General features: G+C 55.3%; 1 protein-coding gene across 1 annotated transcript; it reads right to left on the bottom strand.

Annotated features, from left to right (window-relative positions):
• Window positions 1-487: 487 nt before the first annotated feature.
• On the bottom strand, window positions 488-26,663 carry CC2D1A (coiled-coil and C2 domain containing 1A). Its single transcript, XM_058821445.1, has 28 exons — window positions 26,613-26,663; window positions 25,948-26,104; window positions 24,377-24,483; window positions 22,903-22,974; window positions 20,513-20,650; window positions 19,056-19,373; window positions 17,831-17,876; window positions 16,865-16,933; window positions 15,645-15,766; window positions 14,883-14,955; window positions 14,629-14,792; window positions 14,482-14,569; window positions 14,199-14,371; window positions 13,206-13,328; window positions 12,274-12,332; window positions 11,003-11,119; window positions 10,561-10,634; window positions 9,907-9,965; window positions 9,153-9,204; window positions 8,931-9,027; window positions 7,519-7,609; window positions 6,243-6,377; window positions 5,765-5,817; window positions 4,775-4,838; window positions 4,556-4,664; window positions 2,888-2,964; window positions 812-859; window positions 488-720 (listed from the first exon to the last, which is right to left on the bottom strand). Exons 1-28 carry the CDS (start codon window positions 26,661-26,663, stop codon window positions 700-702), a joined length of 2,757 nt encoding a protein of 918 aa, XP_058677428.1. The 3' UTR covers window positions 488-699.
• Window positions 26,664-27,544: the final 881 nt, after the last annotated feature.

Genomic DNA, 27,544 nt, shown 5'->3' with positions numbered 1-27,544 from the left:
CGCAGCGCGATTGGCTGCTGCCCACGCTCGTCTTTTCTGGCGGGGTTACCATGGCGACGAGCACCGCGGGGCCGGAGCCACGAGGTGGGCGTGGCTACACCATGATTGACAACCGGGGCCCGCACCAGGAATGACCAAAATCCGCGTTTTTCCTCTTAAAAACTTTATCTTAATTATAATTTTATAATTAATTATTATAATTGCTGAGAGCGCCCGGAACAGCCCCTCCCCTACAGGCACTTGGGGGGGATCCGCTTTGGTGGGGGGGACATTGTGGGGGGAGGGACAAAGTGCTTGGGGGGGACACGGAGCCGGGTGGGGAGGGGTCGGGGTCACCCTAAATTGGGGAGGGGTCGGGGTCACCCTGGAATTGGGGGGGGGGGGTCATAATTACCCTGAAAACTGGGGGGGGGTCATAATCACCCTGAAATTTGGGGAGGGGTCACCCTAAAATTGGGGAGGGGGTCATTAACACACCCTGAAATTTGGGGAGGGGTCACCCTAAAATTGGGGAGGGGGTCATTAACACACCCTGAAATTTGGGGAGGGGTCACCGTCACCCCGAGGTGGGGAGGGGGATGTAGCAGCTCTGTGATTGTCACAGTGGGCACGGGGGGGGGGTGGTCCCCAGAGCTCCCCCAATTTGGGGAGGGGTCTCTGAACCCCCCAAAACCCCAACCAGAATTGGGGGGGGGGGTCTCATCCACGGAGTTTCTGGAGCTGGAAGAGAACAGAGCAGTGAGGAGAGGGGGGGGGGGGGGGGGGGATTTTGGGGACCCCCAAATTTGGGGACCCCCCCGGGGGTCCTCACCTCGCTCTCCACCAGGTTCCGTTTGTACAGAGCCTCCTTGGCCGCCTCCTGGGGAGGGGGCAAAAATCAGGGGGGACCCCAAAAATGACCCCAAATTGGGGGGGGGGGAGACCCCAAAACTGCCCCCCCAAATTGGGGGGAAATGAGGGGGAGAGACCCCAAAACTGCCCCCCAAATTGGGGGGAAATGAGGGGGAGACCCCCCGAAATTGCCCCCTCAGGGAGAGTTTGGGGGGGCAACAGGAATTTGGGGGAAATCGAGAATTTTTTGGGGTCACATCAGGAATTTTTTGGGGTCACATCAGGAATTTTTTGGGGTCACATCAGGAATTTTTTTGGGGGGAAATCAGGAATTTTTTGGGGTCACATCAGGAATTTTTTGGGGGGGAAATCAGGAATTTTTTGGGGGGGAAATCAGGAATTTTTTGGGGTCACATCAGGAATTTTTTGGGGAGGAATCAGGAATTTTTTGGGGGGGAAATCAGGAATTTCTTGGGGTCACATCAGGAATTTTTTGGGGGGAAAATCAGGAATTTTTTGGGGTCACATCAGGAATTTTTTGGGGGGGAAATCAGGAATTTTTTGGGGTCACATCAGGAATTTTTTGGGGGGGAAATCAGGAATTTTTGGGGTCACATCAGGAATTTTTTGGGGGGGAAAATCAGGAATTTTTTCGGGTCACATCAGGAATTTTTTGGGGGGGAAATCAGGAATTTTTTGGGGTCACATCAGGAATTTTTTGGGGTCACATCAGGAATTTTTTGGGGTCACACTGGGAATTTGGGGAGGGGTCCCAGCAGGAATTTGGGGGCGGCAACACGAGGAATTGGGAGGGTCTCAAGGTTTGGGGGTGCTCCAGGATTTTTTTTTGGGGATGGGACCACCAGGATTTGGCAAGATTTGGGACCACCAGGATATTTTTGGGGTGGGAACCCCAGAATTTGGGGGTGTCCAGGATTTTTTTGGGGTGGGAACCTCAGGATTTGGGGGTGTCCAGGATTTTTTTGGGGTGGAAACACCAGAATTTAGGAAGGTCCAGAACGGTCTGGGGGTGGTCCAGGATTTTTTTGGGGGGTGGGATCACCAGGATTTGGGGGTGTCCAGAATTTTTGGGGCAAGAACCCCAGGATTTGGGAGGGTTTGGGACCACCAGGATTTTTTGGGGTGGAAACACCAGAATTTGGGGGTGTCCAGGATTTTTTTGGGGCAGGAACACGAGAATTTTTGGGGTGGGAACGCCAGGGTTTGGGAACATTCACAACCCCCAGGATTTTTGGGGTGGGACCCCCAGGGTTTGGGGGTGTCCAGGATTTTTTTGGGGTGGAAACCCCAGGATTTGGGAAGATTTGGCACCACCAGGAATTTTGGGGTGGAAACACCAGAATTTGGGGGTGTCCAGGATTTTTTTGGGGTGGGAACATGTGAATTTTTGGGGTGGGAACTCCAGGATTTGGGGGTGTCCAGGATTGTTTTGGGGTGGGAACCCCAGGATTTGGGGGCGGTCGAGGATTTTTTTGGGGTGGGAACACGAGAATTTTTGGGGTGGGAACCCCAGGATTTGGGGGTGTCCAGGATATTTTTTTGGGGCAGGAACACGAGAATTTTTGGGGTGGGAACCTCAGGGTTTGGGAACATTCACAACCCCCAGGATTTTTGGGGTGGGACCTCCAGGGTTTGGGGGTGTCCAGGATTTTTTTGGGGTGGGAACCCCAGGATTTGGGAACATTCACAACCCCCAGGATTTTTGGGGTGGGAACCCCAGGGTTTGGGGGTGTCCAGGATTTTTGGGGCAAGAACCCCAGGATTTGGGAAGATTTGGGACCACCAGGATTTTTTTGGGGTGGGAACCCCAGGATTTGGGACCACCAGGATTTTTTTGGGGTGGGAACCCCAGGATTTGGCGGTGTCCAGGATTTTTTTGGGGTGGGAACCCCAGGATTTGGGAACATTCACAACCCCCAGGATTTTTGGGGTGGGAACCCCAGGGTTTGGGGGTGTCCAGGATATTTTTTTGGGGGTGGGACCCCCAGGGTTTGGGCGCGGCCCGGGCGGGAATTGGGTCTGGGGTCTCACCCACCCTGTCCCCCTGCAGGCCCAGGCGCCGCGCCGCCTCCGCGTAGAGCCCCAGGTGCCGCTCCAGGTGCTCGGCGTACTCTGGAACCACCAAAAAATGGGGTAAAACAGCGGGAAAACGGGAAAAATCGGGATTTCTGGGGTTCAAACCCCCCAAAAAATGGGATAAAACAGCGGGAAAACGGGAAAAAAATTGAATTTCTGGGGTTCAAACCCCCCAAAAAAGGGGGGAAAACAGTGGTAAAATGGGGGAAAAAATAAATCGAATTTCTGGGGTTCAAACCCCAATAAAAGGGGGAAAAACAGTGGTAAAATGGGGAAAAATAAATCGAATTTTGGGGGTTCAAACCCCAAAAAACCGGGATAAAACAGCGGGAAACCGGGGGAAAAAGCAGGAGAATGGGAAAAAAAAAAATCGAATTTTTTGGGGGTTCAAACCCCCAAAAAGAGGGGGAAAAACAGTGGTAGAATGGGGGAAAAAATAAATCGAATTTTGGGGGTTCAAACCCCCAAAAAAGGGGGAAAAACAGTGGTAAAATGGGAAAAAATAAATCGAATTTTGGGGGGTCAAACCCTAAGAAAAGGGGTGAAAACAGTGGTAAAATGGGGGGAAAAAAATCGAATTTTGGGGGGTCAAACCCCCCCCAAAAAAGGGATAAAACAGCGGGAAAACGGGGAGAAAAAGCAGGAGAATGGGGGTAAAAAAAATCGAATTTTTGGGGGTTCAAACCCCCCAAAAAAACGGGATAAAACAGCGGGAAAACGGGGAAAAAAGCTGGAGAATGGGGGAAAAAATAAATCGAAGTTTTGGGGGTTCAAACCCCCCTAAAAAAGGGGTGAAAACAGTGGTAAAATGGGGGAAAAAATAAATCGAATTTTGGGGGTTCAAACCCCAAGAAAAGGGGGAAAAACAGTGGTAGAATGGGGAAAAATAAATCGAATTTTGGGGGTTCAAACCCCCAAAAAGAGGGGGAAAAACAGTGGTAGAATGGGGGAAAAAATAAATCGAATTTTGGGGGTTCAAACCCCCAAAAAGAGGGGGAAAAACAGTGGTAGAATGGGGGAAAAAATAAATCGAATTTTGGGGGTTCAAACCCTCAAAAAGAGGGGGAAAAACAGTGGTAGAATGGGGGAAAAAATAAATCGAATTTTGGGGGTTCAAACCCCCAAAAAGAGGGGGAAAAACAGTGGTAGAATGGGGGAAAAAATAAATCGAATTTTGGGGGTTCAAACCCCCAAAAAAACCGGGATAAAACAGCGGGAAAACGGGGAAAAAAAGCAGGAGAATGGGGGAAAAAAAATCGAATTTTTTGGGGGTTCAAACCCCCCTAAAAAAGGGGTGAAAACAGTGGTAAAATGGGGGAAAAAATAAATTGAATTTTGTGGTTCAAAACCCAAAAATGGGGGAATAACAGTGGTAAAATGGGGAAAAATACATTGAATTGTGTGGTTCAAACCCCCCTAAAAAAGGGATGAAAACAGTGGTAGAATGGGGGAAAAAATTGAATTTTGGGGGTTGAAACCGCAAAAAAATGGGATAAAACAGCGGGAAAACGGGGAAAGAAGCAGGAGAATGGGGGGAAAATAAATCGAATTTTGGGGGTTCAAACCCCAAAACACCGGGATAAACAGCGGGAAAAGGGAAAGAACCGGGGGTTTTTGCTCCTCTCACCTGTTCGGAATCGGGGGTCCCCGCCCTGCAGCCGCGCCCGCAGCCCCCGGATGCGCCCCAGCAGCTCCTGGTGCCGCCGCCGCAGCTCGGGGGGCGCCGCCGGGGCCATCTGGGGAGGGGGCACACGATAATGGGGAGGGGGCACACGATAATCGATAATGGGGGGGGGTCCCCGCCCCGCGAGACCCCCGAGCCCAAAAATCGCCGCCCCCTCCTCACCTCCCGCTCCAGGCGCTCGCGGTCGAACTGGAGCACGGCGAGGCTGGGCAGGGCCGGGGGGGGCCTGGGGAGGGCATGGGGGGCGTTGGGGGTGGTGGGGAGGGGTCTCCCAGCCCTGGGGATATTGGGGAGGGGTCTCACAGCCCTGGGGATATTGGGGAGGGGTCTCACAGCCCTGGGGAGGGGATTGGGAGGTGTTGGGGATATTGGGGAGGGGTCTCACAGCCCTGGGGATATTGGGGAGGGGTCTCCCAGCCCTGGGGAGGGGACTGGGGATAGTGGGGAGGGGTCTCACAGCCCTGGGGTAGGGGATTGGGGGGCGTTGGGGATATTGGGGAGGGGTCTCACAGCCCCGGGGTGGGGATGGGGGATATTGGGGAGGGGTCTCACAGCCCTGGGGATATTGGGGAGGGGTCTCACAGCCCTGGGGATGGGATTGGGGGGCGTTGGGGATATTGGGGAGGGGTCTCACAGCCCCGGGGTGGGGATGGGGGATATTGGGGAGGGGTCTCACAGCCCTGGGGATATTGGGGAGGGGTCTCCCAGCCCTGGGGAGGGGACTGGGGATAGTGGGGAGGGGTCTCACAGCCCTGGGGTAGGGGATTGGGGGGCGTTGGGGATATTGGGGAGAGGTCTCACAGCCCTGGGGAGGGGTCTCACAGCCCTGGGGATATTGGGGAGGGGTCTCCCAGCCCTGGGGAGGGGACTGGGGATAGTGGGGAGGGGTCTCACAGCCCTGGGGATATTGGGGAGGGGTCTCACAGCCCTGGGGATGGGATTGGGGGGCGTTGGGGATATTGGGGAGGGGTCTCCCAGCCCCGGGGATATTGGGGAGGGGTCTCACAGCCCCGGGGTGGGGATGGGGGATATTGGGGAGGGGTCTCACAGCCCCGGGGATATTGGGGAGGGGTCTCCCAGCCCCGGGGATATTGGGGAGGGGTCCCCCAGCCCCGCCGTTCCCGCCGTTTCCCGCTCCCGGGGCTCTCTCACCGCTCCTTCCCGTCCTTGGCCGCGGCCGGGGCGGGCTCGGGCACCGGGCAGAGCTGGGGGGGACAGCGGGGTTAGGGGGGGGGGGTCCCGGGGGGGTCCCGGTGGATTCGGGGGGTCCCGCCGGGTTCCCAGCCCATCCCACGGGGTCCCGGTGCGTTCCCGGCCCATCCCAGCCCATCCCACGGGGTCCCGGTGATTCCCGGTGCGTTCCCGGCGGTTCCCGGTGCGTTCCCGGCCCATCCCGGTGTCTCCCGGCCCATCCCGGTGTCTCCCGGCCGTTCCCGGTGCGTTCCCGGCCCATCCCGGTGTCTCCCGGCCCATCCCGGTGTCTCCCGGCCGTTCCCGGTGCGTTCCCGGCGGTTCCCGGTGCCGTTCCCGGCCCATCCCGGTGTCCCCCGGCCCATCCCGGTGTCTCCCGGCGGTTCCCGGTGCCGTTCCCGGCCCATCCCGGTGTCTCCCGGCCGCTCCCGGTACTCACGGCGCGCTCCGGGCCCGGCTCCAGCCGCAGCCACCGCTCCGAGCGCGGCTCCAGCTCCCGGTGCGGCCCCAGCGGCTCCCGGATCCGCACCCACACCTCGAGCAGCGCCCCCGTGCGGCGGCGGCCGTCCAGCAGCTGCGGACACACGGACACCGTGCGACAGCGGACACACGGACACGGGGGGACACACGGACACCGTGGGACAGCGGGACACACGGACACCGCGGGACAGCGGGACACACGGACACGGGGGGACACACGGACACGGGGGGACACACGGACACGGCGGGACAGCGGGACACACGGACACGGGGGGACACACGGACACCGTGGGACAGCGGGACACACGGACACGGCGGGACAGCGGGACACACGGACACGGGGGGACACACGGACACGGCGGGACAGCGGGACACACGGACACGGGGGGACAGCGGGACACACGGACACGGGGGGACAGCGGGACACACGGACACACGGACACACGGACACGGGTACCGGCACACACGGACACACGGACACCGTGCGACAGCGGGACACACGGACACACGGACACACGGACACCGGGACACACGGACACCGTGCGACACACGGACACACGGACACGGGTACCGGGACACACGGACACAGCGGGACACACGAACACACGGACACACGGACACACGGACACCGGGACACACGGACACCGTGCGACACACGGACACACGGACACGGGTACGGGCACACACGGACATGGCGGGACACACGGACACCGTGAGACACACGGACACGGTGAGACACACAGACACGGATACCGGGACACACGGACACCATGGGACACATGGACACCGGGACACACGGGACACACGGACACGGGTACCGGGACACACGGACACACGGACACCGTGCGACACACGGACACCGTGGGACAGCGGGACACACAGACACGGATACCGGGACACACGGACACCGTGGGACACACGGACACACGGACACACGGACACCGGGACACGGCGGGACCGGAGATGATGGGAACGGGGGGGAACGGCGGGGCCGGGAATGCGGGACCAGCGGGACCGAGGAGCTGCGGGCGAGGGACCCCCGGGACGGAGGAGAGGAGGGGGCACATCTGGGACGGGCACGGGCACATCTGGGACGGGCACGGGCACATCTGGGACCATCGGGACGGGCACGGGCACATCTGGGATCCCGGGACAGGGACGGGCACATCCGGATCCCGGCACGGGCACATCTGGATCCCGGCACGGGCACATCTGGATCCCCAGCCCCCGCTCACCTCCAGGCGCTGGCGCAGCTCGCAGCTCCCCTCGAGCGCCTCCAGGCGCAGCTGAGCCGAGCCCAGAGCGCGCTCGGCCCGGAACAGACCCCTGGGGGCACCGAGGGACACGGAAATGTCCCAGAGTGACCCAGAAATGAATTCCCCACCCAAAAATAGCCCAGGAAGGAATCCCCGCCCCGAAAATCCCAATAAATGCCCCCAAAATCCCAGTAAATGCCCCAAAAATCTGTCCCCAAAAATCCCAATTAATGTCCCAAAAAACCCCAATAAATGCCCCAAAAAACCTGTCCCAAAAATCCCAATAAATGTCCCAAAAAATCTCAATAAATGCCCCAAAAAATCTGTCCCAAAAAATCCCAATAAATGTCCCAAAAAATCCCAATAAATGCCCCAAAAAATCCCAATAAAGGTCTCAAAAAATCCCAATAAATGCCCCAAAAAATCTGTCCCAAAAAATCCCAATAAATGTCCCAAAAAATCCCAATAAATGCCCCAAAAAATCCCAATAAATGTCCCAAAAAATCCCAATAAAGGTCTCAAAAAATCCCAATAAATGCCCCAAAAAATCTGTCCCAATAAATGCCCCAAAAAATCTGTCCCAAAAAATCCCAATAAATGTCCCAAAAAATCCCAATAAAGATCTCAAAAAATCCCAATAAATGCCCCAAAAAATCTGTCCCAAAAAATCCCAATAAATGTCCCAAAAAATCCCAATAAAGGTCTTAAAAAATCCCAATAAATGCTCCAAAAAATCCCAATAAATGCCCCAAAAATCTGTCCCAAAAAATCCCAATAAATGTCCCAAAAAATCCCAATAAATGCCCCAGGAAGGAATCCCCGCCCCGAAAAATCCCAATAAATGCCCCCAAAACCCCAATAAATGCCCCCAAAATCCCAATGCACGCTCCAAAAATCCCAATAAATGCTCCAAAAATCCCAATACACGTCCCAGTAAATGCCCCCGAAATTTCCCCCATTTTTTACCCACCCCTTTTTCCCATTTTCCCCGTTTTTCACCCCAAATTTCCCCCCATTTTTTACCCTTTCTGCGCCACCTCCCGGCGGATCCCGCGGCTCAGCCCCCGGAATTTCCCCCATTTTTACCCCACCGTTTTTCCCCATTTCCCCCGTTTTTCGCCCCAAATCCCGCCCGTTTTTTACCCCCAACCCCTCCCATCCCTTTTTCCCCATTTTCCCCGTTTTTCACCCCAAATTTCCCCCCATTTTTTACCCTTTTTGCGCCACCTCCAGGCGGATTCCCTGGCTCAGCCCCGGGAATTTCCCCCCTTTTCACCCCACTGTTTTTCCCCATTTTCCCCGTTTTTCGCCCCAAATCCCGCCCGTTTTTTACCCCCAACCCCTCCCATCCCTTTTTTCCCATTTTCCCCGTTTTTCCCCCCATTTTTTACCCTTTCTGCGCCACCTCCAGGCGGATCCCGCGGCTCAGCAGCCGCCGCAGCCCCCGGTGGCCGCGCAGGAGCCGCAGCCGGAACCGAGCCCGGAATTCTGGGGAGGGGGCGGCCCCGGATCAGGGACCGCCCCCCCGAGGAGACCCCCGAGGGTCCCCCCGGCCCCCCCCGGGCCGCGCCCCCTCCCCGAATTCCCGAATTTCCCCGAATTCCCGGATTTACCGGGACAATCCGTGCCCTTCACCACCGCGGTCTTGTCCCGCTGCGCCTCGTCCTGGGGAGGGGGAGAGGGAATTTGGGGAGGGGGCTTCGAGCGCTCGGGGCATTTCTGGGGGTCCCAGGGACATTTTTGGGGCCATTTTTTGAGGTCCCAGTTCCATTTTTGGGGCCATTTTTTTGGGGTCCCAGTTCCATTTTTGGGGCCATTTTTTTGAGGTCCCAGTTCCATTTTTGGGGCCATTTCTTTGGGGGGATTTAGGGTCCATTTTTGGGGCCACTTTTTGGGGTTTGGGGCCATTTTTTGAGGTCCCAGTTCCATTTTTGGGGCCATTTTTTGGGGGGATTTAGGGTCCATTTTTGGGGCCACTTTTTGGGGTTTGGGGCCATTTTTTGAGGTCCCAGTTCCATTTTTGGGGCCATTTTTTGGGGGGATTTAGGGTCCATTTTTGGGGCCACTTTTTGGGGTTTGGGGCCATTTTTTGAGGTCCCAGTTCCATTTTTGGGGCCATTTTTTGGGGGGATTTAGGGTCCATTTTTGGGGCCATTTTTTTGGGGGGTCCCAGTTCCATTTTTGGGGCCATTTTTGGGGGATTTAGGGCCATTTTTGGGGCCATTTTTTTTGGGGGTCCCGGGTCCATTTTTGGGGCCATTTTTGGGGTTTGGGGTCCATTTTTGGGGCCATTTTTTGGGGTTTGGGGTCCATTTTTGGGGCCATTTTTTTGGGGGGGTCCCAGTTCCATTTCCGGGGTCCCCTCACCTGGCTGGGGTGGGGGAACTCGAAGCGCACGAAGGTGTCCAGGTCACCTGGGGACACACCTGGGGACGGACGGACGGATGGACGGACAGAGGGACGGACGGACGGACACCCCCATGTGAGCGGGGGAGCCCCAGGTGAGCCCCGCCCCCGTTCCCAGTTGCCCCACCCCCATTCCCAGTTTGCCCCTCCCCCGTTCCCAGTTGCCCCTCCCCCATTCCCAGTTTGCCCCTCCCCCATTCCCAGTTTGCCCCTCCCCCATTCCCAGTTGCCCCTCCCCCGTTCCCAGTTGCCCCTCCCCCATTCCCAGTTGCCCCTCCCCCTTTCCCAGTTGCCCCGCCCCCGTTCCCAGTTGCCCCACCCCCATTCCCAGTTGCCCCTCCCCCATTCCCAGTTGCCCCGCCCCCATTCCCAGTTGCCCCTCCCCCGTTCCCGTTTGCCCCGCCCCCGTTCCCAGTTTGCCCCTCCCCCATTCCCAGTTTGCCCCGCCCCCGTTCCCAGTTGCCCCTCCCCCGTTCCCAATTTGCCCCTCCCCCGTTCCCAGTTTGCCCCTCCCCCATTCCCAGTTTGCCCCGCCCCCGTTCCCGTTTGCCCCGCCCCCGTTCCCGTTTGCCCCGCCCCCGTTCCCGTTGGCCCCGCCCCCGTTCCGTCCCACACCTGGCGGCGCGGGGATGCCCCTCCCCCGCTCGATGCCCAGCTCGAGGTCGCTGCTGCTCAGCTCCGGGAACGACCTGCAGGTGAGGGGGGGAGGGGAGACAGGTGTGCCCCTCCCCCACACACACAGGTGTGCCCCTCCCCCCCACACACACAGGTGTGCCCCTCCCCCACACACACAGGTGTGCCCCTCCCCAGGTGTACCAACCCCATCCAGGTGTGCCCATCCCATCCAGGTGTGCCACGCCCACCCCCAGGTGTGCCCCTCCTCATCCCCACCCCCAGGTGTGCCCCTCCCTTTCTCTGCCCCTCATCCAGGCGTGCCCACCCCCCCAGCCAGGTGTGCCATCCCCCCCCAGGTGTGTTCCCAGGTGTTCCCAGGTGTGTTTACCCTCCAGGTGTTCCCAGGTGTTCCCAGGTGTTCCCAGGTGTGTCCCCCCCTCACCTGAGCACGTGGAACGTTCTCTGCTCCCACCGGGCTCTCGGGGGGGGCCCCCCCCGGCCGTGCTCCCTCCTCAGGGTCTCCATGTGGGAGCGGCACTCGAGGGCCAGGGCCTCGCACCTGGGCAGGTGAGACCCCCCCAAATACACCTGGGCAGGTGAGACCCCCTCAAATACACCTGGGCAGGTGAGACCCCCCCAAATACACCTGGGCAGGTGAGACCCCCCCAAATACACCTGGGCAGGTGAGACCCCCTCAAATACACCTGGGCAGGTGAGACCCCCTCAAATACACCTGGGCAGGTGAGACCCCCCCTCAAATACACCTGGGCAGGTGAGACCCCCCCAAATACACCTGGGCAGCTGAGACCCCCAAATACACCTGGGCAGGTGAGACCCCCAAATACACCTGGGCAGGTGAGACCCCCCCAAATACACCTGGGCAGGTGAGACCCCCCCAAATACACCTGGGCAGCTGAGACCCCCAAATACACCTGGGCAGGTGAGACCCCCCCAAATACACCTGGGCAGGTGAGACCCCCTCAAATACACCTGGGCAGGTGAGACCCCCCCTCAAATACACCTGGGCAGGTGAGACCCCCCCAAATACACCTGGGCAGCTGAGACCCCCAAATACACCTGGGCAGGTGAGACCCCCAAATACACCTGGGCAGGTGAGACCCCCTCAAATACACCTGGGCAGCTGAGACCCCCAAATACACCTGGGCAGGTGAGACCCCCCCAAATACACCTGGGCAGCTGAGACCCCCAAATACACCTGGGCAGGTGAGACCCCCCCAAATACACCTGGGCAGCTGAGACCCCCAAATACACCTGGGCAGGTGAGACCCCCCCAAATACACCTGGGCAGGTGAGACCCCCTCAAATACACCTGGGCAGGTGAGACCCCCCCCAAATACACCTGGGCAGGTGAGACCCCCCCAAATACACCTGGGCAGGTGAGACCCCCCCAAATACACCTGGGCAGGTGAGACCCCCTCAAATACACCTGGGCAGGTGAGACCCCCAAATACACCTGGGCAGGTGAGACCCCCCCCCAAATACACCTGGGCAGGTGAGACCCCCTCAAATACACCTGGGCAGGTGAGACCCCCCCAAATACACCTGGGCAGGTGAGACCCCCAAACACACCTGGGCAGGTGAGCCCCCCAAACACACCTGGCCAGGTGAGCCCCCTCCCCAGCACACCTGGCCAGGTGAGCCCCCTCCCCAAACACACCTGGCCAGGTGACCCCTCCCCAAATCCCCGCTCACCGCGTGGTCTCCGCGACGTTCCCCAGCTGCGCGAACTGCCGGGAGAAACTGAGGCACAGCTGCAGGGCGGGGGGAAGGAGATTTTGGGGACATTTCCCCAATTTTCAGGTTTTCACCCCCATTTTTTGGGATTTTACCCCCAATTTTTAGGGCTCCCCCCAATATTTAGGGTTTCCCGCCAGTTTTTAGGCTTTCAACCCCATTTTTTGGGAAATTACCCCCAAATTTTTAGGGGTTTCACCCCCAATTTTTTTTTTTTTGTTTTTCCCCCATTTTTTAGGATTTCCCCCATTTTTTAGAGTTTTCCCCCCATTTTTTTAGGGTTTCGCCCCCATTTTTTTATATTATCCCCATTTTTTAGGATTTCCCCTCTTTTTTTTGTGTGTTTCCCCCCCATTTTTCGGGGTTCCACCCCCAATTTTTGGTGCTCAATTTTTTAGGGTTTCCCCCCATTTTTTTGGGGGTTCCCCCATCCCCATTTTTTGGGATATTTCCCCCATTTTTGGGGTTCCCTTATTTTTTGGGATACTACCCCCATTTTTTAGGGTTTTCCCCCCATTTTTTTTTGTACATCGCTCCCAATTTTTTTTTATACTAACCCCATTTTTTAGGGTTTTCCCCCCAATTTTTTTTTTTACATTACCCCCATTTTTTAAGGTTTTCACTCCATTTTTTTTGTACATCACTCCCAATTTTTTTTATATTACCCCCATTTTTTAGGGTTTTCCCCCCAATTTTTTTTTTTTATATTACCCCCATTTTTTAGGGTTTTCCCCCCATTTTTTTTTTGTACATCGCTCCCAATTTTTTTTTATATTACCCCCATTTTTTAGGGTTTTCCCCCCAATTTTTTTTTTTTTATATTACCCCCATTTTTTAGGGTTTTCACTCCATTTTTTTGGTGTTTTCCCCCCGAATTTGGGGTTCCCCACCTGGTGCTGCCTCCTGAGCGCCGCCGCCAGCCCCAGGAAGGTTTTGGTGACCTCGGGGGGCGTCGGGACCCCCCGGGCCGGGCCCAGCTCGAACTCGGCCCCGTCCAGGGGCACCTCGGGCACCTGCACAGGGGTTTGGGGTGAAAACACAAACATTTGGGGTTTGGGGTGAAAACACAAACATTTGGGGTTTGGGGTGTGGGGTTTGGGGTGAAAACACAAAGATTTGGGGTTTGGGGTGAAAACACAAAGATTTGGGGTTTGGGATGTGGGGTTTGGGGTGAAAACACAAAGATTTGGGGTTTGGGGTGAAAACACAAACATTTGGGATTTGGGGTGTGGGGTTTGGGGTGAAAACAAAAAGATTTGGGGTTTGGGGTGAAAACACAAAGATTTGGGGGTTGGGGGTTGGGGTTTGGGGAGAAAACCCCAAAGATTTGGGGTTTGGGATTTGGGGATTTGGGGGATTTGGGGTTTGGGGTTTTGGGGGATTTGGGGTTTGGGATTTGGGGTGAAAACACAAAGGTTTGGGGTGAAAACCCCAAAGATTTGGGATTTGGGGGATTTGGGATTTGGGGGTTTGGGGTTTGGGGTGAAGACCCCAAAAAGGGGACGGGGTTAGGGGCGGGATTTGGGACGGGATTTGGGATTTAGGATGGATCCTGGCCAGGATTTGGGAAGGGATTTGGGGAAGGATTTGGGATGGGATTTGGGATTTGGGATGGGATTTAGGACAGGATTTGGGATGGTATTTGGGCTGGATCCTGGCCAGGATTTGGGATTTAGGATGGGATCTGGCACGGGATCCTGGGATGGGATTTGAGGTGGATTTAGGATGGGGTTCGGGACACGATTTGGGCCAGGATTTGGGATTTAGGACGGGATTTGGAACGGGATTTGGGGAATCCCACGGGAGAGGATTCAGGACCGGGATCCACAATTTAGGCCAGAATTTAGCACGGAATCTGACCCAGCTCCCCGGCACGCCCTCACCTGGGTGAGATCCACGGGCAGCCCGGCCCTGGCAGCGCCCAGCATGGCCTGCACGCCCCTGGCCCTGCGCAGGAACTCCCTGGCACCCACCAGGTCCTGGCACCGCTTGGCACGGAGGGCGCCCTGCACGAGCTGCTTGTGCCTCAGCTCCAGGAACTGCACCTGCAGCTGGGCTGGGGGCAAAAACGGGGCAAAATGGGGCCCTGGGGGGTAAAACGGGGGTCCTGGGGAGGGGTCCCAGTGCGCAGGGGGTTCCCTCAGCCCCCCAAATCCCCCCCTGTACCTTTCCCAGCGGGTTTAGGAGCCCCCTGGCCGTTCCTGGGTTGCTGTTGCTGTTTGGGAGGGGGCGCAGGAGGAGCCTCGGGCTGCACCTGGAAAGGGGAAAATGGTGTCAAAAATCCCCGTGAATGTTCCCCCCAGCCCCCAAAACCTCCCTGCGCCCCCCAAACCCCACCTTGGGCTCCTCCTCTTCCTCCTGCTCCTCCTGCTCCTCCTCCTCGCCCTCGCTGTGCTCCGTCAGCCTCAGCGCCGCCTGCACCACGCCGGCAACGCCGGGCTCCGATGGGGGCCCCGAGCCCGGGATTGGGGGGCAGCCTGCGGAAAGGGGGGGGTCCCGGGGGGCTGTGAGACCCCCCCAGGGACAGGGGGACAGGGGGACAGAGGGACAGAGGGACAGGGACGTACCCGGGGGCACCGGCAGCTCCGAGAGATCCACGGCTCTGCCCGCGCTCAGGGCACCCAGGGCGGCCTCGTATTGCTGGGGAGGGGGCACAGGGGGTCAGGGGGCACCCAGGATAGCCCTGGCATTGCTGGGGAGGGGGCACAGGGGGTCAGCGGGCACCCAGGATAGCCCTGGCATTGCTGGGGAGGGGGCGCAGGGGGTCAGCGGGCACCCAGGATAGCCCTGGCATTGCTGGGGAGGGGGCGCAGGGGGGTCAGGGGTCACCCAAGGGGCACCCAGGATAGCCCTGGCATTGCTGGGGAGGGGGCGCAGGGGGTCAGGGGGCACCCAAGGGGCACTGGGAGCACTGGGGATAGACTGGAGATAGACTGGGATTGTTATTTTCGTACTGGGATTGTTATTTTCATATTGGGACTGTTATTTTTGTACTGGGATTGTTATTTTCACACTGGGACTGTTATTTTCACACTGGGACTGTTATTTTCACACTGGGACTGTTATTTTCACACTGGGATTGTTATTTTCACACTGGGACTGTTATTTTCATACTGGAACTGATATTTTTGTACTGGGACTGTTATTTTCACACTGGGACTGATATTTTCACACTGGGACTGTTATTTTTGTACTGGGACTGTTATTTTTGTACTGGGACTGTTATTTTCACACTGGGATTGTTATTTTCACACTGGGACTGATATTTTCACACTGGGACTGTTATTCCAGCGCGGGGATCCGTCCCCGTGCCCCCATCCCAGCCCCACCTTGAGGATCCTCTGGTGCATCCGAGCCTTCCTGGCGTCGCCGCTGGCGCGGGCCTGGCCCAGCGCGGCTCGGTAGCGCTCCATGCGCTGCTGCAGGGCCTGCCGCGCGTCCCCGGCCGGGGCTGGGGCAGAGCAGCAAATAGCAACGCGTCACGCCGAAACGCCAACAAATTCACAAAGAAACCCGGCAAAATGCCAACAAATTCCCAAAAAACCCCAGCAAAATGCCACCAAAATACCAACAAATTCCCAAAGAAACTCAGCAAAATGCCACCAAATTCCCAAAAAAACCCAGCAAAATGCCACCAAAACGCCAACAAATTCCCAAAAAACCCCAGCAAAATGCCACCAAATTCACAAAGAAACCCAGCAAAATACCACCAAATTCCCAAAAAACCCCAGCAAAATACCACCAAATTCCCAAAGAAACCCAGCAAAACCCCACCAAAATACCAACAAATTCCCAAAGAACCCCAGCAAAATGCCACCTAAATACCAACAAATTCCCAAAGAACCCCAGCAAAATGCCACCTAAATACCAACAAATTCCCAAAGAAACCCAGCAAAATACCAACAAATTCCCAAAAAAACCCAGCAAAATACCAACAAAATGCCAACAAATTCCCAAAAAAACCCAGCAAAATGCCACCAAATTCCCAAAAAACCCCAGCAAAATGCCAACAAATTCCCAAAAAAACCCAGCAAAACACCACCAAAATACCAACAAATTCCCAAAAAACCCCAGCAAAATGCCAACAAAATACCACCAAATTCCCAAAAAAACCCAGCAAACCCCTAGCAAAATACCAACAAATTCCCAAAAATCCCCAGCAAAATACCACCAAATTCCCCAAAAAACCCAGCAAAATACAACCAAAATACCAACAAATTCCCAAAAAAACCCCAGCAAAATACCACCAAATTCCCAAAAAACCCCAGCAAAATACCACCAAAATACCACCAAATTCCCAAAAAACCCCAGCAAAATACCACCAAAATACCACCAAAATACCACCAAATTCCCAAAAAACCCCAGCAAAATACCACCAAAATCCCACCAAATTCCCAAAAAACCCCAGCAAAATGCCACCAAAATACCAACAGATCACACCAAAATCCCAGCAAATCACACCAAAATCCCAACAAATCCTGACAAATCCCACCAAAATCCCACCAAATCCCCTTTTCCTGCCCCCGCGCCCGGCCAGGACCGCGCTCACCTGGGCTGGAGATCGCTGGATCCTCCTCTGGTGGATCCTCCTCTGGTGGATCCTTGGATTCCTCTGGATCTTCAAGAAAAGAGCATCAAATCCCACCAGGACCCCCAAAAACTGAGGGTCCGAACCCCAAAACTGAAAGGTTTGAACCCCCAAACTGAAGGGTTTGAACCCCAAAACTGAAGGGTTTAAAACTGAGGGGTTTAACCCCAAAACTGAGGGGTCTCAACTCCCAAAACTAAAGGTTTTGTCGCAAAACGGAAGGGTTTGAACCCCAAAACGGAAGGGTTTGAACCCCAAAATTGAAGGCTTTGAACCCCAAAATTGAAGGCTTTGAACCCCAAAATTGAAGGGTTTGAACCCCAAAACGGAAGGGTTTGAACCCCAAAATTGAAGGCTTTGAACCCCAAAACGGAAGGGTTTGAACCCCAAAACGGAAGGGTTTGAACCCCAAAATTGAAGGGTTTGAACCCCAAAACGGAAGGGTTTGAACCCCAAAATTAAAGGCTTTGAATCCCAAAACTGAAGGGCTTGAACCGAAAGGTTTGAACCCCAAAAATTGTGAGTTTGAACCCCAAAACTGAGGATTTGAACCCTGAAACTCAAGGGTTTTAACGCCAAACTGAGGGTTTGAACCCCAAAACTGAAGGGTTTAAAACTGAAGGGTCTGAACCCCAAAACTCAAGGGTTTGAACCCCAAAATTGAAGAGTTTGAACCTCAAATTGAAGGGTTTCAACCCCAAAAGTGAAGGGTCTGAACCCCAAAATTGAGGATTTTAACCCCAAAACTGAAGGGTCTGAACCCCAAAACTGGAGGGTTTAAAATTTAGAGTTTGAACCCCAAAACTGAAGGGGTTTAACCCCCAAAATTGAGGGTTTGAACCCCAAAATTGAGAGTGTGAACCCCAAAATTCAAGGTTTGAACCCCAAAATGGGAATTTCCAGCCCAAATCGGGGTCGGGGTCTCACCGGGCTCAGCTCCTCGTCCCAGCGCCTCCAGCTGCGCCTGCAACCTCTGCAAAACCACAGGAAAATGGGAATTTTGGGGAAAATTTGGGGGTTTTTGGGGAAATTCTGGGGGATTTTGAGGAAAATGAGGGGATTTGGGGGGGAGAATTTTGAGGAAAATGAGGGGATTTTTTGGGGGGGAATTTTGAGGAAAATGAGGGGATTTTTTGGGGGGGAATTTTGAGGAAAATGAGGGGATTTTTTGGCGAAATTCTGGGGAAAACTTTGGGATTTTTGGGGGGAAATTCTGTGGAAAAATTTGGGATTTTTGGGGGCAAATTTTGAGGAAATTTTTGGGATTTTCTGAGGAGAATTTTGAGGAAAATAAGGAGATTTTTTGGGGATAAATTTTGAGGAAAATTTTGGGATTTTTGGGGGGAAATTCCGTGGAAAATTTTGGGATTTTGGGGGGGAAATTCTGTGGAAAATTTTGGGATTTTTGGGGGGAAATTCTGAGGAATTTTGAGGAAAATGAGGGGATTTTTTGAGGGGAATTTTGAGGAAAATGAAGGGGATTTTGGGGAGGAAAATTCTGGGGGAAATTTTGGGATTTTTTGGGGGGAATTTTGAGGAAAATTTTGGAATTTTGGGGGGGAAAATTCTGGGGGATTTTCAGGAAAATGAGGGGATTTTTTTGTGGCAAGTTCTGGGGAATTATGAGGGGATCTTTTGGGGGAAATTCTGGGGAATTTTGAGGAAAATGAAGGGAATTTTTGGTGGGAAATTCTGGGGGATTTTCAGGAAAATGAGGGGATTTTTTTGTGGCAAGTTCTGGGGAATTATGAGGGGATCTTTTGGGGGAAATTCTGGGGAAATTTTGAGGAAAATGAGAGGAATTTTTGGGGGGGAAATTTTGAGGAAAATGAGAGGAATTTTGGGGGGGGAAATTTTGAGGAAAATGAGAGGAATTTTTGGGGGGGGAAATTTTGAGGAAAATTAGAGGAATTTTTGGGGGGAAATTTTGAGGAAAATGTTGGGATTTTGGGGGGGGAAATCCCGAGGGATTTTGACAAAATTTTGGGACTTTGGGGGGAAAACTCTGGGGGATTTCAAGGAAAACGAGGGGGGTTTTTTTTGGAGGAAATTTTGAGGAAAATGCGGGGATTTTTTTAGGGGGAAATTCTGGGCAATTTTGGGGAAAAGGCAGGGTATTTTTTGGGGCGGACGCCGTCGGTTCTGGGCGCACCTTGGCCTCCCTGAAGCGGCTCAGGGCCGCGGCGGCGTCCCCGCGGCGTTTGGCCAGCACAGCCTCCCTCCGCAGCTCCTGCAGCCGCCGCCGGGCACCGGAACCGGCCTCGGCTTTGGCATCAAATTTGGCATCAAATTTGGGATCAAATTTGGGATCGGGGTCGGGTTTGTGCTCCGGGGATGGATCCGAAGGGGGAATCGGGGCCGGGGGCTGCACCGGGGTCCCTCCAGGCCTGCCCAGAGCCACGGGAGGGGGAATCTCAGCGCGGTCGATCGGCTTCCCGCTGCGCACCGAGGCCAGCAGCTGCTCCAGGGTCTGGAAAAAAACGGGGGAAAAATGGGGGGGAAAAATATTGGGAGAAATGGGGTGAAAACGGGAGAAAAATGGGGGGAAAGGGAGTGAAATGGCGGCAGAAATGGGAAAAATGGGGTGAAATGGGGGAAAAATTGGGGGGCAACGGGGTAAGGCTCAGGATTGGATGGAAGGAAATGGATGGGAAAGAGCAAAATAAGGGGGTGAAATGGAATAATGATAATATGGAATCAGTGGAGTAATAACAAGAAATCATTTTATATATGTTAGCTATACTTAACTATTATATTGGGATATTATAATACAACGTTATTGTACATCATCATCATCATCATTATTATTATTATTGTTATTGTTATTATTGATGATGATGATGACAATAATATAATTAAATGGGATTCGATTATCATGAAACTGGTCAGAACTGGGAGAAGTGAGATAAAACTGGGCTCAGGACTGGGAAAAGTGAAATAAAACTGGGACTAGAAATGGGAAAAGTGAGGTAAAACTGGGCTTAGAAATCAGAAAAGTGAGATAAAACTGGGAAAAGTGAGATAAAATTGGGCTCAGAATTGGGAAAAGTGAGATAAAACTGGGCTTAGAAATGGGAAAAGTGAGAAAACTGGGCTCAGAACTGGGCAAAGTGAGGTAAAACTGGGCTCAGAACTGGGAAAAGTGAGAAAACTGGGACTAGAAATGGGAAAAGTGAGGGCTTAGAAATCAGAAAAGTGAGGTAAAACTGGGCAAAGTGAGATAAAACTGGGCTCAGAATTGGGAAAAGTGAGATAAAACTGGGCTTAGAAATGGGAAAAGTGAGAAAACTGGGCTCAGAACTGGGAAAAGTGAGATAAAACTGGGCTTACAAACGGGAAAAGTGAAATAAAACTGGGCTCAGAACTGGACAAAGTGAGATAAAACTGGGCTCAGAACTGGGAAAAGTGAGACAAAACTGGGCTCAGAACTGGGCAAATTGAGATAAGACTGAGCTCAGAACTGGGAAAAGTGAGACAAAACCGGGAAAAGTGAAATGAAACTGGGCTGAGAACGGACAAAACCAGCCCCAAACCGGTTCGGAGCGGTGCCGAACCGCCCGATTTTGGGCAGGCCCGGGCTCAGGTCCCGGTTTCCCGGTCCGGGCTGACCTTGAGGCCGCGCTGGAGCCGCCGCTGCCGCGCCCCGTTGCTCCCGGTGCTCCCGGCGCCGTTGCCGGCGTTGGCGAGGGCGGCCCGGTAAAGCTCCGCCCGCTCCGACAGCTCGGCCAGCAGCGCCCCCGCGGGATCCTGCGGGAATGGACTGGGATGTACTGGGGATACTGGGAATGGACTGGGGATGTACTGGGGATGTACTGGGATGGACTGGGGATACTGGGAATGGACTGGGGATGTACTGGGGATGTACTGGGATGGACTGGGGATACTGGGAATGGACTGGGGATGTACTGGGGATGTACTGGGATGGACTGGGATGTACTGGGGATGTACTGGGGATACTGGGAATGGACTGGGGAGGTACTGGGGATGTACTGGGATGTACTGGGGATGTACTGGGGATGTACTGGGGATGTACTGGGATGGACTGGGATGGACTGGGATGGACTGGGGATGTACTGGGGATGTACTGGGATGTACTGGGATGGACTGGGATGGACTGGGGATGTACTGGGATGGACTGGGGATGTACTGGGGATGTACTGGGGATGTACTGGGATGTACTGGGGATACTGGGAATGGACTGGGGATACTGGGAATGGACTGGGATGTACTGGGGATGTACTGGGAATGTACTGGGATGTACTGGGATGTACTGGGGATACTGGGAATGGACTGGGGATACTGGGAATGGACTGGGGATACTGGGAATGGACTGGGATGTACTGGGGATGTACTGGGGATGTACTGGGATGTACTGGGGATACTGGGAATGGACTGGGGATACTGGGAATGGACTGGGATGTACTGGGGATGTACTGGGAATGTACTGGGGATACTGGGAATGGACTGGGATGTACTGGGGATGTACTGGGAATGTACTGGGGATGTACTGGGGATACTGGGAATGGACTGGGGATACTGGGACTGTACTGGGGATGTACTGGGGATGTACTGGGGATACTGGGAATGAACTGGGATGTACTGGGGATGTACTGGGAGTGTACTGGGGATACTGGGAATGTACTGGGGATGTACTGGGGATACTGGGAATGTACTGGGGATACTGGGGATGTACTGGGAATGTACTGGGGATGTACTGGGAATGTACTGGGGATACTGGGGATGTACTGGGACTGTACTGGGGATGTACTGGGAGTGTACTGGGGATACTGGGGATGTACTGGGAATGTACTGGGGATACTGGGAATGTACTGGGGATACTGGGAATGTACTGGGGATGTACTGGGGATACTGGGAATGTACTGGGGATACTGGGGATGTACTGGGAATGTACTGGGGATGTACTGGGAATGTACTGGGGATACTGGAGTCACGGGGCACTGGGAATACTGGGAGCACTGGGAATACTGGGAGAACCAGAAATACTGGGAGCACTGGGCGCTCCTCCGGGACCCACCCTGGGCTGGGCACTGGGATTGGAACGAGCACTGGGCTGGGCACTGCGATCAGATTGGCACTGGGATGGGCACTGGGATGGCAGTGGGATCAGAATTGGGATGGGCACTGGGATGGCACTGCAATCAGATTGGCACTGGGATGGGCACTGGGATGGGCACTGGGATCAGAATTGGCACTGGGATGGGCACTGGGCTGGGCACTGGGATGGGCACTGGGATCAGAATTGGCACTGGGATGGGCACTGGGCTGGGCACTGGGATGGGCACTGGGATCAGAATTGGGATGGGCACTGGGATCAGGACTGGGATCAGGACTGGGATCATCCCCAGGATCAGAACTGTGATCGGGATCAGGACTGGGATCAGGATCGGGATCGGGATCAGGATCAGGACTGTGATAAGGATCAGGATTGCAATCAAGATCTGGATCAGGATCGGGATCAGGATCGGGATCAGGATTGGGATCAGGATTGGGATCAGGATTGGGATTGGGATCAAGATCTGGATCAGGATCGGGATCAGGATCGGGATCAGGATCGGGATCGGGATCAGGATCAGGACTGTGATAAGGATCAGGATTGCAATCAAGATCTGGATCAGGATCGGGATCAGGATCGGGATCAGGATTGGGATCAGGATTGGGATCAGGATCAGGATTGGGATCAAGATCTGGATCAGGATCGGGATCAGGATCGGGATCAAGATCTGGATCAGGATCGGGATCAGGATCAGCCCTGGGATCGGGATCAGGATCAGGATCGGGATCAGGATTGGGATCAAGATCTGGATCAGGATCAAGATCTGGATCAGCCCTGGGATCGGGATCAGGATCAGGATTGGGATCAGGATCGGGATCAGGATCAGGATCAGCCCTGTGATCAGGACCAGGATCAGGATTGGGATCAGGATCAGCCCTGTGATCAGGACCAGGCTCGGGACCCCGCCGGGCTCCCCCGGCCGTACCTGCGGGCTCTCGGCGCTCTCGGCGCTCTCGGCGCTCTCGGGCCCCTCCTGCAGCACCTCCTGCAGCTCTGCCTGCACGGGGACCCGCCATCAGCCTGGGGCCCCAAAATCCCCAAAATCCAGGGATCCCAAAATCCCCAAAGTCCAGGGAATCCCCAAAATCCAGAGATCCCAAAATCCAGAGATCCCAAAATCCCCAAAGTCCAGGGAATCCCCAAAATCCAGGGATCCCAAAATCCCCAAAATCCAGGGAATCCCCAAAATCCAGAGATCCCAAAATCCAGAGATCCCAAAATCCCCAAAGTCCAGGAATCCCCAAAATCCAGGGATCCCAAAATCCCCAAAATCCAGGGAATCCCCAAAATCCAGGGATCCCAAAATCCCCAAAATCCAGGGAATCCCCAAAATCCAGGGATCCCAAAATCCCCAAAATCCAGGGAATCCCCAAAATCCAGGGATCCCAAAATCCCCAAAATCCAGGGAATCCCCAAAATCCAGGGATCCCAAAATCCCCAAAATCCAGGGAATCCCCAAAATCCAGGGATCCCAAAATCCCCAAAGTCCAGGAATCCCCAAAATCCAGGCTCAGGGACCCGGGATCAGCCTGCGATCCCCAAAATCCCCAAAATCCAGGGATTCCCCAAAATTCAGGAATCCCAAAATCCAGGGATCCCCAAATCCAGGTTCAGGGATCAGGGAATCAGCCGGGGATCCAGGAAATCCCAAATCCAGGGATCCCCAAAATCCCCAAAATCCAGGGGATCCCAAAATCCCCAAAATCCAGGGAATCCCCAAAATCCAGAGATCCCAAAATCCAGAGATCCCAAAATCCCCAAAGTCCAGGAATCCCCAAAATCCAGGGATCCCAAAATCCCCAAAATCCAGGGAATCCCCAAAATCCAGGGATCCCAAAATCCCCAAAATCCAGGGAATCCCCAAAATCCAGGGATCCCAAAATCCCCAAAATCCAGGGAATCCCCAAAATCCAGGGATCCCAAAATCCCCAAAATCCAGGGAATCCCCAAAATCCAGGGATCCCAAAATCCCCAAAATCCAGGGAATCCCCAAAATCCAGGGATCCCAAAATCCCCAAAGTCCAGGAATCCCCAAAATCCAGGCTCAGGGACCCGGGATCAGCCTGCGATCCCCAAAATCCCCAAAATCCAGGGATTCCCCAAAATTCAGGAATCCCAAAATCCAGGGATCCCCAAATCCAGGTTCAGGGATCAGGGAATCAGCCGGGGATCCAGGAAATCCCAAATCCAGGGATCCCCAAAATCCCCAAAATCCAGGGGATCCCAAAATCCAGGGGATCCCAAAATCCAGGGGATCCCCAGGGAATCCCAAATTCCAGAAATCCCAGGACCCAATGATCCCCAAATCCAGGGGATCCCAAAATCCAGGAAATCCCAAATTCCAGAAATCCCAAAATTCCAGAAAATCCCAAAATCCCAGCCCCCCTCCCCGCCCTCACCAGCAGCTCCTGCTCGTTCTCCAGATCTTCCTCCCCTTCCTCCTCCTCCTCCTCCTCGGGGGGGTCCCGCAGGCACAGCTGGGCCAGGGCCTGCACGGCCCCCACATCTGGGGGGCACAAAAATCCCAATTTTGGGGGGTTTGACCCTAAATTTCAAGGGGGAGGGGAGGGGGATTTGCCTCACTGTGGGGCAACAGAGGGGTCCCAACCCCAATTTTGAGGGTCCCAACCCCAAACTGGGGTAATTTCGGGGGGGGGGATTTACCTGTCTGGCAGGGTCCTAACCCCAATTCTGGGGGTCCCAAACCCAATTTTGGGGGGATGTACCTGGCTGGGGGGGGTGGGGGGGGTCACAAACCCAATTTTGGGGGATATCGAGGGGGATTTACCTCCCTGGGGGGGTCAAAACCTCAATTTTGGGAGGATTTACCTGTCTGGGGGCGTTCCAACCCCAATTTTGGGGTAACTCCGGGGGTATTTACCTGTCTGGGGGCGTCCCAACCCCAATTTTGGGGTAACTCCGGGGGTATTTACCTGTCGGGGGGGGTCACAACCCCAATTTTGGGGGTCCCAACCCCAATTCTGGGGGTCCCAACCCCAATTTTGGGGTAACTCCGGGGGTATTTACCTGTCTGGGGAGATCCCAACCCCAATTTTGGTGGTCTCAACCCCAATTTTGGGGTAACTCCGGGGGTATTTACCTGTCTGGGGGGAGTCACAACCCCAATTTTGGGGGTCCCAACCCAATTTTGGGGTAACTCCGGGGGTATTTACCTGTGGGGGGGGGTCCGAACCCCAATTTTGGGGGTCCCAACCCAATTTTGGGGTAACTCCGGGGGTATTTACCTGTCTGGGGAGGTCCCAACCCCAATTTTGGGGTAACTCCGGGGGTATTTACCTGTCGGGGGGGGTCACAACCCCAATTTTGGGGGTCCCAACCCAATTTTGGGGGTCCCAACCCCAATTTTGGGGTAACTCCGGGGGTATTTACCTGTCTGGGGGGGTCCCAACCCCAATTTTGGTGGTCTCAACCCCAATTTTGGGGTAACTCCGGGGGTATTTACCTGTGGGGGGGGGTCCCAACCCCAATTTTGGGGTAACTCCGGGAGTATTTACCTGTCGGGGGGGGTCACAACCCCAATTTTGGGGGTCCCAACCCCAATTCTGGGGGTCCCAACCCAATTTTGGGGGTCCCAACCCCAATTTTGGGGTAACTCCGGGGGTATTTACCTGTCTGGGGGGAGTCACAACCCCAATTTTGGGGGTCCCAACCCAATTTTGGGGTAACTCCGGGGATATTTACCTGTGGGGGGGGTCCGAACCCCAATTTTGGGGGTCCCAACCCAATTTTGGGGTAACTCCGGGGGTATTTACCTGTCTGGGGGGGTCCCAACCCCAATTTTGGTGGTCTCAACCCCAATTTTGGGGTAACTCCGGGGGTATTTACCTGTGGGGGGGGGTCCCAACCCCAATTTTGGGGTAACTCCGGGGGTATTTACCTGTCTGGGGGGGTCCCAACCCCAATTTTGGGGGTCCCAACCCAATTTTGGGGTAACTCCGGGGGTATTTACCTGTCCGGGGGGGTCGCTGCCCGCTCTCCGCTCCGTCCCGGCCCCGCAGCAGCCGCAGCAGCTCCGCCTCCAGCGCCGCCTCCCCGTTCCCGTTCCCATTCCCGTTCCCGCTCCCGCTCCCGCTCCCGTCCGCACCGGGAGCCGCCAGCAGCCCCAGCTGGGGAGGGGGCGACAGCGCGAGGGGAGTCAGGGACCCCCGGGAGGGGATTTGGGGATTCAGGGACCCCCGGGAGGGGATTTGGGGACCCCCAAGAGGAGATCCAGGGACCCCCGGGAGGGGATTTGGGGATTCAGGGACCCCCGGGAGGGGATTTGGGGACCCCCAAAAGGAGATCCAGGGACCCCCAGGAGGGGATTTGGGGATTCAGGGACCCCCAGGTCCCCTGGGAAGGGATTCAGGGACTGAGGGACCCCAGGGGGGGATTTAGGGACCCCCGGGAGGGGATTCAGGGACCCCCAGGAGAGGATTCAGAGATGTGGGGACCCCCAAAGGGCTGAGGGGATCCAGGGACCCCCCAAGGGACAGGAGGGGACTCGGGGATTTAGGGACCCCCCCGGGAGGGGATTCAGGGATTCAGGGACCCCCCCCCCAAAGTGCTGAGGGGACTCAGGGCCCCCCCATCCCCCCCAGCCGCCATTTCGGGGGTCCCGGGGGTCGCACGCACCTGCCTGGCCACGGCCGCCCCCCGGCCCGGGACCCTCCCGGCGCTGCTCATGGCTCCGCGTCCCGCCGCGCCGAGCTGGGATAGGTGAGCAGAGAGCCCCGCTCTGACTGAAACCCCCCAATCCCCCCCCTCAGAGCCCCCCGAAAATCCCCGGCGCCCCCCGCCCCTCACAAGGCCCCGCCGCGGCTCTGCCGCCTCTCAGAGCGCCCCACAAGGCGCTGTCACCCCTCAGCCGTCCGCAGGCCTCACCCCCCAACCCCGGTGCTGCGGTTTATCCCGGTTTTATCCCGTTTTATCCCGGTTTTTCCCGGTTTTATCCCGGTTTATCCTCACTCACTTCCTGCTCCGCCGGCCGCTGTCAACACCCCGCGCTTTACGGCAGCGCCGTCGCAAAAGCGCCGCTGTCGTAAAGGCCGCTCTGCTGCTTTGCGGCGCCTGCGAACTACAACTCCCAGTGTGCCCCGCGGCCGCCGGGGAAAAGGCGGGAAAAACGTGAGGGGAGGCCGTGGGCGGGATGCCCAGAGGTGGAAAATGGGTTGAAAATTTCACGATTTTCACCTAAAACCCTGAGGGTTTAGGGTTTTATGTTGCGGTTGTGCCTTTAGAGGAGCTGGGGGATGTTTTATTGTATTTATTTGGGCTGTGAGGGCGTTGAGGGCTGTGAGGAGAAAATGGCTGCCGGGGCCTGAGGGGAACTGGGGCGGTGTGAAATGGAGAGCTGAGGTAATTTGGGGTAATTTGGAGTAATTTGGGTTGTTTGTCCTTAGATAGTGCCAGGATGGGAAAACGCAGGAGCCACCCAACCCCAGGTAAAATAAAAACACCCAAATATCCCAATTTGGGCCCACAATGACCCAACTGGGGCCATTTCCCCCATCTGGGACACCCATCTAGATCCAAACTGATTTCCTTTTTCCCTTTCCATCCAAAAA

The sequence above is a fragment of the Ammospiza caudacuta genome, chromosome 29, assembly GCF_027887145.1.
Source record: "Ammospiza caudacuta isolate bAmmCau1 chromosome 29, bAmmCau1.pri, whole genome shotgun sequence".
NCBI classification, from domain to species: Eukaryota; Metazoa; Chordata; class Aves; order Passeriformes; family Passerellidae; genus Ammospiza; species Ammospiza caudacuta.
The sequence above is the reverse complement of the archived record's forward strand: the minus strand, read 5'-3'. Positions and strand labels throughout refer to the sequence as shown.

Excerpts from the sequence above, each read along its gene's own strand:
- CC2D1A (XM_058821445.1), bottom strand. The coding sequence starts at position 26,663 with ATGAGCAGCGCCGGGAGGGTCCCGGGCCGGGGGGCGGCCGTGGCCAGG. Across the intron at positions 19,374-20,512 it reads GGCTCCAGCGCGGCCTCAAG|ACCCTGGAGCAGCTGCTGGC; the intron begins GTCAGCCCGGAC and ends GTTTTTTTCCAG. Across the intron at positions 11,120-12,273 it reads AACGTCGCGGAGACCACGCG|GTGCGAGGCCCTGGCCCTCG; the intron begins GTGAGCGGGGAT and ends TCACCTGCCCAG.